This window comes from Colletotrichum costaricense, assembly GCF_030867565.1.
Source record: "Colletotrichum costaricense strain IMI 309622 chromosome Unknown Scaffold_14.1, whole genome shotgun sequence".
In the NCBI taxonomy this organism is placed as follows: domain Eukaryota; kingdom Fungi; phylum Ascomycota; class Sordariomycetes; order Glomerellales; family Glomerellaceae; genus Colletotrichum; species Colletotrichum costaricense.
Window position 1 is genome coordinate 439,260 of NW_026848243.1, and position 10,346 is coordinate 449,605.

At 52.7% G+C, this 10,346-nt stretch overlaps 4 protein-coding genes across 4 annotated transcripts; 2 read left to right on the forward strand and 2 right to left on the reverse strand.

Moving 5' to 3' along the window:
* Window positions 1–405: 405 nt before the first annotated feature.
* On the forward strand, window positions 406–2,248 carry CCOS01_12034 (uncharacterized protein; the record flags this gene model as incomplete). Its single annotated transcript, XM_060460184.1, has 3 exons — window positions 406–1,472; window positions 1,531–1,578; window positions 1,645–2,248. The coding sequence occupies 3 exons, from the start codon at window positions 406–408 to the stop codon at window positions 2,246–2,248; spliced, it is 1,719 nt and encodes a 572-aa protein (XP_060309127.1).
* A 783-nt stretch (window positions 2,249–3,031) lies between these two features.
* CCOS01_12035 (uncharacterized protein) lies at window positions 3,032–4,099 on the reverse strand (the record flags this gene model as incomplete). Its single annotated transcript, XM_060460185.1, has 3 exons — window positions 3,032–3,456; window positions 3,545–3,918; window positions 4,071–4,099. The coding sequence occupies 3 exons, from the start codon at window positions 4,097–4,099 to the stop codon at window positions 3,032–3,034; spliced, it is 828 nt and encodes a 275-aa protein (XP_060309128.1).
* Window positions 4,100–5,443: 1,344 nt separating this feature from the next.
* Window positions 5,444–7,500, reverse strand: CCOS01_12036 (FAD binding domain-containing protein; the record flags this gene model as incomplete). The annotated part of the gene is made up of 5 exons (XM_060460186.1): window positions 5,444–5,614; window positions 5,683–5,810; window positions 5,890–6,526; window positions 6,583–7,007; window positions 7,095–7,500. The coding sequence occupies 5 exons, from the start codon at window positions 7,498–7,500 to the stop codon at window positions 5,444–5,446; spliced, it is 1,767 nt and encodes a 588-aa protein (XP_060309129.1).
* A 762-nt stretch (window positions 7,501–8,262) lies between these two features.
* On the forward strand, window positions 8,263–10,344 carry CCOS01_12037 (major facilitator superfamily transporter; the record flags this gene model as incomplete). The annotated part of the gene is made up of 6 exons (XM_060460187.1): window positions 8,263–8,530; window positions 8,590–8,751; window positions 8,822–9,077; window positions 9,128–9,138; window positions 9,191–9,458; window positions 9,534–10,344. The coding sequence occupies 6 exons, from the start codon at window positions 8,263–8,265 to the stop codon at window positions 10,342–10,344; spliced, it is 1,776 nt and encodes a 591-aa protein (XP_060309130.1).
* Between the last annotated feature and the right edge of the window lie 2 nt (window positions 10,345–10,346).

A 10,346-nucleotide genomic window follows, 5' to 3' on the forward strand; every position in this document is an offset into this window, starting at 1 on the left:
ATGCCCGTCCAAGCCCTGTCTCTGCTGCCTCTGACTATCTGTCTGTCTCGATACACGATTGGTTAATTAAACCTCAAGGAGTAGGCTTCCTTTTGTCTTTCGGTCCCCTTTTCTCCCCATTAGTATTGATGCCCGCCCGATCCACTTCTGCACATCTACCGTCAACTTTCTTCGACACTATCCGGACCCGTGCCCGGGCTAACAATCGATATTTATCTTCCCGCTGACAAAACCAAGCTTTCCCATCATCCGCTTGGGAAAGATAGGGCCCAAACCAGCGGACCGCGCGAGGAGAAAGCACAAACACTTGGACCCTCAAGCGCGGACGCGCTTTTATTCTCGTTGACTCTTTTCTCTCTTTTCTGCCCACAATCTTCTTTCATAAAGGAAGAAGGGAAAAGAGCTATGGCGTCCAATGGACCAGACGATGATGCCCCCACACCGTCAGCAGCAACAGGAGGAGCAGCTCCGCCAGCCAAGGTCCCCTCCGAAAAGGAGCTCGCCCGCAAAATCCGGAAGCGCGAGCTCGACCGCCGGGCCCAGAGGCAGGCTCGCGAGCGCACCCGTAATCGCATCGCCGAGCTCGAGGCCCAGGTCAAGGAGCTCCGAAAGGATGACTCGACGAGGCTGTCGGCCGCCATGGAGCAGCTGGCCGCCGTCACGCGCGAGCGGGACGGCCTGTTCGACACCTTCAAGTCCATCGAGCAGACGATCCGCGACCATGTGCTGCCGAGCCGCCCAACCCCAGCGACACAGCAACGCTCGCCGCCTCCCACCGTGACAGCGTCAACATCCCTGCCGCGAGCAGGCTCAGCAGCCTCTCGGGATGCGACTATGCTTACGGAGCTCTCGGCGCCAACCTACACCGCACCCATGGGCCTACTGCCCGAAACCCCCGCCGCCCTCGACGTCCACGGTTTCCACGGTAGTGTCAATGGCGCCGTCGTCGGCAGGGTGCCGAACGGGTTCCCGGCATCCAGCGTACACGCGCCCAGCGTCCACGCACCTAGCTCCACGTCGGACAGCCAGGACTTTGTCGACGACGAGGACGACAACGGGGACGATGCCCCAGACGATCCCAATCTCATAGTGCCACCACCCGAGGCGCACTGCGACTGCGTCACTGTCCGGACCCCAGCAGGCCCAGCGTCCCCGAAAGTGAATGTGTGGCGGGCTGTTAACCAGGTCTTGGCGAAGCGGTGTCGCATATCGAAGGAAGCTCACGCGATCGAGGACTCCAACGACGAGGACATTCCCGTGCGGGTACTACTCGAAGGCTGGGATGCCGTCGCGAAGACCCGGCCATTGTCTAAGTTGTGGAGAAAGCTCCGCAGGGTCGACGAGTTGTGCTTCATGACTTGCCCACCGACAGAACGGCTGGCGATCCTTCGAACCATGCACTTGCTGCTGCAGTATCACTCCGATCCCACCCCGGAACGCTATGCCAAGCTGCCCACCTGGTACCTGAAGAGGTTTGTCAAACAACGGTCTGATTGTGCTAATCCTTAGACGTATGCTGATCTATTGCAGACCATCACAGGCGATGCCACATTCTTATGCCATCGACTTCTTTGTCTGGTACGTCAATACACCCCTCTGGTTATCACCATTCATGCTCGAGTGCAGTCTCTAATAACCCCTTAGGCCAGGTGTTCGGGAACGGTTCGTTTTCGGACAACACCACTACTGCAACAACCAGTTCTGGGAGCTCTTCGGCCCCAACTTCCACCTCCTCTGGCCCTATGAGTTCCGCGACGCGTACAAAAAGAGCGTCGTCACAGGCCAGTACCAAATTTCTCCCATGTTCGAGCAGAGAATATCGGACATCAACGCCTGGACAATGGGTATGGACTTCTTCACCCGCTTCCCTGAGCTCATTGCCGATATTCCGGCATTCCACTCCGTCGCCCAGGCCCTGACGCCCGCCGTCACGTCACCGCCCCCGCTTCACCACCAAGCCCTGCCTCAACAGGCATCTCTTTCGCAGCTAAAGGAGCGTGACGAACGTCTTCTTCTCGAGCAGCAGGCCTCAGCCGCGGCAGAGGAGCAGCAACACCAGCAACACCAGCAGCAGCAGCAGCAACAGCAGGCCAACCAGGACGCTATGGACTGCTCTCAGGCCATGCAGGTGTACCCGGGGAGCCTTTACAGCATGGCACCTCCCGGCTTCATGGACGAATTCATCCCGCAGGGCTATGATGCGCACGGCCCGGCTGGGACGTATGGCTCGATGCCTGGGTACTTTTGAATTGGTGATGAGCAGCAGAAGGATTACCAAACGATCTCATCCGTCGACAAACTGCTCACAACTTCACGCGTGAACGGTCTGGGGCGACGATGAAGCGTTTACCCAATGCGGAAAGGCATGCGGCTGAAGGATGCACAGCATCGAGTGCGCTAGCTGCACGTCATGGTCGCGCTGCGTAGCTGTCAATGTGCCATGACAGGCGTTTCAGGAACGCGACCCGCCGACTTGTCACCCACGATGTCGGCGGCGATCCTGACCTGTCGGCAAGCAGAGTTTCTGGCTGCAGTCAGGGTCCAAGACCACGACTAATCAGCGCCTAAGATCGATCCGAGACCGATGCCCTGCGCCACGATCTCCAAGAGACGCGCCGAGCCGGCTGTTTGCAGGGAATGGCTTGAAAAGCGGCAATGAGACGCGAGGGACGAGAATGCGGGTACTGTGCGACGCAGCCTATCGATGAATTGATCGATGTATATCACGCCCAGCTCGGATCACAGATTGCGTGCGCTTCTAGGACTGTGGCTGCTAAGGCTACGTCTGCGCAATACTGTTAAAGCAAAATTTACGATTTATGACTGAAGGATTGGGTGCTGGTAAGCACCCATTGGGAACAGAATGGCAGCCGTTTTGACGTTTACAATACGTTCGTCAGGGCAAGATGCCGCGTGTATCAAGATGTACCATATCAAAATTTGAAGCGTATTCAATATCTTCATTAGTTCACATGCCGTGACTACTTGCAATGCAATACAATTTGCTCGTATATACCTAAAACTATCTGACTTAGGAAAAGAATGTCTTTGGCCGCTCTAGAAGTTCACCATCCAGAATAATGTCGACTTTCTCATTGTAAAAGCACAGTAGACCAGCGATCCCCGCGCTTTCCTGCGTGGGAAGCCTGTAATACCAGATCAAGTCGCTATACTCTTTGCCATCCACCACAATACTGTAGTACTCAGCATCGCCCTTGTATGGGCACTTGGTGATGAGCTTGCTTTTTCGCAAAGCTGACTGATCAACTGACGCTAAGGGCAGGTAGTATCGCGTAGGCAGCCCAGTTTCCAACAAATGAACGGCAAAGCTGGTCTTGGCGACGGTCTTTCCGGCGACCTTGACCTCTACAGGCCGCGACGAAGGGAGAATATCGATGCGCTTGTAAGGATCTTTGGGATGGACGTAGATGGGCGTCTCCTCCTCGAGCCACTGGTCTGTATGTGTTGAAAGGTGGTTTTTTGTCAGTTCCGAAGGTACATGACGGAAATTACGGAACTTCCGATGGTGGCTGAGACAACATACCCATACTGCCGAACTCGAGCCTTATCAGACCCTTTAGGGCACCGCTGATCTCTCCATTGTCGGAAAATCTCAACGCCCGGTCGGTTGTAAAGTCGTTTTCACCGTCCCGCCCAGGGACGGTCACTTCAACGACTGCCGCCGCGGCTTGGGATGCATCGGCCGTGGACTGGATGTCTTGCTTGTCTTTCCAACGGCAGTTCCGTAGTTCTGCTACGGGTACATAGTACTGCGGATATGCAACGTGTTCCCACACATGGACTGCTTTGGTGGTATCAACGACGCATGTATTGTTTAAGATGACTCGGACTCTGCGGGCGGTAGGTTGAGTCTTGTGAGGGCCATTCGTGAGAAGATGTCTCGCGAGCTCAGGGAGACTAAGGCGGTTTGGCGTTATTTTAGCTTGTAAGAATTATACACATGATTCGTCTGCACTTGACATATGGTTTCAAGACCTTGGTATGGTGGTTGACGGGAAAACAACGCGATGGAATGAGATGCATCACCGCCGACATGAAGAGTGACTTACTCGGCTCGGAACTGTCCAGGCTTAGACATTTTGCCCACTTATCGGTTCGCTCTTCCGGCACACTAGTTGAATTGCGCTGAGCTACGAAAAAGCAACTGCACATTAATGTTTGCTTTTGAAATAATGAACTAGATATGAGAATGCCATCTCGTCTTCTTTAGTATACATCAACCCCGCGCTTCTCCCCATTGTGACGTCTGCCACTTTACGTCAGCATTCACGGGCCCGTGTGGTCCGGCCACAGGCCGGCTCGCTCCGTTACTCAAGGCCCCACATTTCCGGTAGTTCGTCTTTTGCTACCAGCAGTCCCGGGGAACTTGTTTTAAGTCACTTGATGTTTCTCAATACGCGTAAGTTGCTCATTCTTCTAATTTGAGATGTCTAGGAGTTCGAATCCCGTGAATAATGCATCTATCTCGGTAGGCCCGACTGCTACAGGTTGAGGTCTCGGCCGTTTGAATTATCGCTGAATACTATTCTCTCAGCAAATTGACGCTGCATGTGACGAGTCGGTAATATGTGCGATCCCATCAATTATGTGAACCCCAACAAGCGGCTCGTTAATCTGGTGAAATCAACAGCCTACTCTAGGCGGGCATTACCGACTTTTCCAAAAGTCTAGAACTTTCTCTGAGACTTGGTGGCTGAGACATACAGCAGATGTGGTTGCAACGGTTCAGACGGCCAGCCTCCAGACAAGTGTGTTTCCGGGCTGACCGCTCCGAGAAGTGGGGGACTGCAGACCAGGGCCATCCGAGACCACCTCAAAGCCACCAATTTGTGTCAAAAGGAAGGGTGTTTACCACTGAGCTGGCGCCACAAGCCATTATCAGCCTTGTTTTTGTGGTTTCATGCATCAATGTCCCCTTTGACCCCTTTCACCAAGTCTTTGGCAAACATGACGGAGCTTAACGCAACGTCGCGACTTTGCTGGCTTAGTAACAGTCTCACCGGCTGGCCGGCCTAGTGGGCCTCCGGTATCCGGGGGAAACAGTGGGTCTATGACCGGTCCCTCAACACAAGATCTTGGCCTTTGGTCGACCAAGAGATGTAGCCACATCAGTGGTGAACTCTTCTTTCGACATCCTCACACGTTATGAATGTAGAACAAATTGATCCCGAAGAGTACTGGATAAAAGTGGTCCAGCCTCAATGGGTTCCTGATGGTTACCAAAGGAGTTCGCGTTCACTCAGGACTGTACATAAAGGCTCTCAAATTTCACAAGACTTAAACTACTGCGATTCAAACCGCGTCAAGCGACCTTGAGATTGACAAATTGTTCTTTTTCTCTAGGGCACACATGCATGGACTCATAGAGCGCCCAAGTTTATAGTAATATAAACAATCCACAACGGTGTACAATCTTGTTGATTTACTGAACCCTGCAGAGGCGGCCATCGCTTTTTTCCGACCAGCCTTCATTTCCCACACAAGTTTTGCACCACAATACGTCCTTCGGATCAACACTGCGCTTGATTTTGGACAATCTCGGGTAGTTCGAGCCCCAAAATGCCTGCTGCCAGTTCTTCTCGAATGGGAATCCCTGATCAAATCGTTAGCAAAACCCCTGATCTAGCTGGTTCCTCTCCTCGTCAGTTTTGGGAAACTTACTTCATTCATGTACGATCCTCCATCGGGCGTCAGTTGGCGAAGAGGCTCGAACCTAGCGTCCAGAATCTCCCTAGCTTTCTCTCCTGCTGCTGGATCCCATGGTTCGTATCCCCAGCCCTGCCAGGTGACTGCGAATAGTCAGTGACTTCTCCTACATGAAAATATGGCCTTCACCTGGCCTTGAGGCTGTTCTAGATGTCTACTCACGTGCATGAACATATGCCTTCCGCCAGGCCGGATGGACGGAATTTTCGCCGCCGCGGGGCTTCGCTTCATTCACACCCTTTCCAGCGACCAGATATGTTCCCAGCCAACCATCGTTGAGAAGAATAGGCTCCAGTGCACTCTTCAGTGCGTCCAGGTCAGTGGTCAGGGTCTTCTTGTCTAGGAATCGTGAGATGAGATAGACAGAGCCCCCAGCTTGGCCGTCGTCAAAGTTCTCGGCATACCAGGCCGCGAATGAGTCGTACGGTTGAGTAATGGTCAGCAAGTTGACCTGTCCAGGCCACCGTTCCTGGATGGTTTTGTTGAGTGGTTGAAAGATCTCGTTAATCTTGGCCGTGTCTTGGGTATCCAGAATGATTGTCTTGCCCATCAGACCGGCAACTCGTTCTGGGAGACCCGGCAGTGGAATCGGCGGCGTCGAGTTCACGGTAGCCATGAGATAACCTGATAATCCAGAGTCCGATAGGTAAGGAAGCTGAGAAGCGGCCCAAGTAGCGAGGTCTAGAGTGAAGGAAGCCTCAGGAACAGTAAAGGCCATAAATAAAACCATAGTGAGCTTCTTTTCAGGATGCGTCTTGACTGTGACAGAGGTGAGAACCCCAAATGTCGAACCTCCTCCCTAGCATTACCAAGTTAGTAGATGAACAGCAAAAGCTCCCGCAATCCAAGACTTACACCTCGCATGGCCCAGAACAAGTCGGCGTTTTGATCTTCGTTGACCGTGATAAGATCGCCACCAGGGGTAACGACCTCCATCTGCAGCACATTATCTGCCGCAAGACCGTAATGGGGTGCTAAGATGGAATGGCCACCGCCCGTCACAAAGCCACCCTGCGAAACGGTCTTACCTCCACCGCCTACGACAGCGCGGTTGTGCTGGCTCGCTACAGCGTACACATCAACCATCTTCGCTCCGGATGCGGCGGTGATGGCATCGCCGGGTATAACCTTTCCCGACCCAGCGAGTTTGAATTGCCCCTCGTGATACTGGATCTCATTGAGATGGTGCGTCCAGATGGAAAGGGAGCCTGGCGCGATGGAGCGCCCAAGGTAGTCATGTCCACTGCTCTTAACAACAAGACGGACTTGATTCTTTCGCGCTGTGCATAGAATTTTGTCAGCTGAACTTGGGGTTTTTCTTTTTATTTTTCATTTTTCCTTTGGGCTTGGAAAACGTATGTACTCACCAAAGTTGACGGCGGCCTTGACATGCTTCGCCGTGGTCGCGTTGACCACATATGACGGATAGCCTGCTCCGCTGCAAGGGAAGCCGTCGAGAGGGACACAGGTGTAGTTGGTCCAATTGTCCCACATCACCGAGACAGGGTCCTCAGCATGGAACTCAAAGGTTCTCCAAGCCGTGAAGAGGTTGGAGCACCGTTCTGCACTGTAGTTCGGCTGCTCCGGGTGACAGATGCCGCCCGGAAGAAGGGGTTTGAAGAGCCGCCCATCGACTGCTTTGTTCAGGCGGTACCAATCGTTGCTCGAGGGCCATGATGTGGTGCCTGGAAAAGCCTTGCACTCAGACGATGCAGGTGTTGCCTGCGCCAATGTAATCGCCCAAAGCGCGAGGAAGAGCTTTGAGAAAATCATGCTGCGTGTTGAAGAGCCCGCCAACCACCGGTCTTTGGAGGCATAGGTAATCAAATTCGAAAAGTTCTCTATACATACTTTATCTATCTCTGACGCGGCTATGGGAACTGGTCTGATGTCAATAATGACAATAACGCCAAGGCAGAGTCATTGTATATTCGTGCCCGATCCTTCGGTGTGCAGGGGCGCAGCAAGGCGGCAAACTGCACAACATCAAATGGCTTTCTGGCTGGCCAGCCAATCACCGTATCCCGTATTATTCTTGTCAAATCAACTAGTAAGCAGCGATTGTTGTTCAGCACGAGTGTTGTGGATGGCACGGAACATCGAACCGAAGGGCTGATTTCAGGCTATACGCTGTCAGGCAGTCAGCTTGCCCTTCTGGACCGACGGTACCGTTCCCGTTGTTTCCGCAGGATTACTCCTGAAGGATTCTCAAAGTAGCCTTACGCGGGGTGCCGCAGGATTTCACGCGCTAGTTCAGGTGTGTATCTTATTACTGGATGCAGTTATCCGCGGAAGAGCTGTAGGAACCAAAGACCCTTCGGCAAGACGAGGCTCATCAATGTCCCAAATTGGACATCAATTATGTTCATGGGGACTTCGCGTTATGACTGACAACCAGATGAGCCCCGGATAATCTTGCTATGGGATTGCTTATTTCCCTCTGTCTTCGGAATAAGTAAAATTTCCCAAGTCTCGTAACACTTGAGCCGCTGCTGAGTGAGTTCCAGGAGTATGGAGGCTGATACAAAACATACCATGGAGATTTCCATGCCGTCTCAATTGGATAGCGACGGAAAAAAGAGCAATACCCATGAAGCTGTTGTCAACAATGATTTCAAACATAAGATGGAAAATTCTCAGAAGGGATCAGGAAATCAAGAAAATGATGCAAATGAGATAACGACTGGTGAGGACTCTGACGAGTCGCAGACTCATCAATATGCGACACCGCGAGAGCTGGCTCTTCTATCAACAGTATTCACCATTGCAACCTTCATGATAGCCATAGATGGCAGTATACTTGGTAAGTTCTTGCAACTCCTTGGATTCTTGAGATCTTTAAACTTACGATGTCCTGGCCAGCAACGGCAATCCCCAAGATAACCAGCGATTTCCATCGACTCAACGACGTGCCGTGGTACGGAAGTGCGTACCTCTTCACAGAAATGGCATTCCAGCCTACCTTTGGTCGCTTGTACACCTTATTCAACGCCAGAGTTCTTTATCTGACCTCCGTCATCATTTGTGAGTCAAATTCGTAGCTGCACAATGTACCTCTGATCAAGTTACTGAAGCCATCTATGGTTTTCTCAAGTCGAGGCAGGCTCGATTCTCTGCGCTGCCTCGCCAAATTCTGCAGCATTGATCACAGGGAGAGTGATATCTGGTATCGGAGCCGCTGGCCTGCTCTGCGGTAGTCTGTCAGTCTACGGAAGGTCAGTTCCTCTGCGAGCTAGACCGTTCGGAATGGCCCTGGTCACGAGTATGTACGGCGTCGCAGGAGTTCTGGGACCGACTCTCGGAGGACTCATTACCGATACTCCTCGTCTCACCTGGAGATTTTGTTTTTGGTACGTTTTACACCGATGATTTGCTCTGACATTATTCTAAATTTGAACAGGATCAATCTACGTGAGTAATGAGAGACTAGCGACCGACGCGGATTCCCTGACAGTCTGTCTAGCATTTGGTGCCGTGACATTTGGAATCGCGTACAAGATATTGAGAGCGAGGACACCGATACACGGTCGACTCTCGTTGCGTCAAAAGCTGAAGAAACTCGATCTACTTGGCGGGTTTCTTCTCATCGTCGGCTTGATCAGTCTGTTTTTTGCTCTCCAATGGGGCGGGACCAAGTACCCTTGGTCGGACCCTAGGGTTTACGCCTGCCTTGTGGTGTTTGGGATTTTCATCACAGCCTTCGGGGTGTTGCAGGCGAGAAAGAAAGAAGAGTGAGTGAAAAGCAACAGATAATATCCACACATCTGTCTTCAACATCAGCTGACAGGGCAACTCCGGATATCAAGGGCTACTATCCCCATGCGGATCCTTTCACAGCGAACCGTGGCCATCAGCTGCACCTTCAACATGCTGATGTCCATGGCGCACAACACGCACATGTATTACCTCGCTTTCTACTTCCAAGCAGTTCTAGGCACGAATGCAGTGACTTCGGGCGTTCGCTGCCTCGCATACGGAATACCATGCAGCATCGCCATCATCGTCACAGGAGCGTGTGTCAGCTCAAAAGGCTACTACGTCCCCTTCATGTGGCTTGGATCCAGTGTCTTCATCGCCGGATGCGTGCTCCTTCAGAGGCTGGATAGGGAGTCGTCGATGGGGCAGTGGATCGGCTTCCAGATCCTCAGCGGGGCGGGCATCGGGCTCGCGGAACAAGTCCCCTTCATTGCGGTACAGGTTGTCCTTCCCGACAGCGACATGCCGACAGCGTGCGCCATGGTCGTATTCCACCGCTTGTTAGGTGGTGCGGTGGGACTCAGCATCGCTTCTAACCTCTTCTCCCAGGAGCTCTACCGTCGGCTTGCGGGAGTGCCAGGAGGTGTCAACGTCAAAGCGATACAAGATGCTGGTGCATCTGACCTAGCGAAGGCGGTTCCCGCGGCTATTTTGCCGTTTGTGCAAAAGGCGTTCAGCTATGCCATCTCTAGGGCCTTCATATTACCCATTGTTGTGGCGGGTACCTCATTACTACTCAGCTTCGGCATGCAGAGACGATGGATTCCAGACGATCGGGTTCAACCAGGTCAGGATGCCAACACTGGTGACGAAGCTGCAAGTGCGCCGTTAGATCAGAGAAGGGATGAGAAGACAGTGTAGAT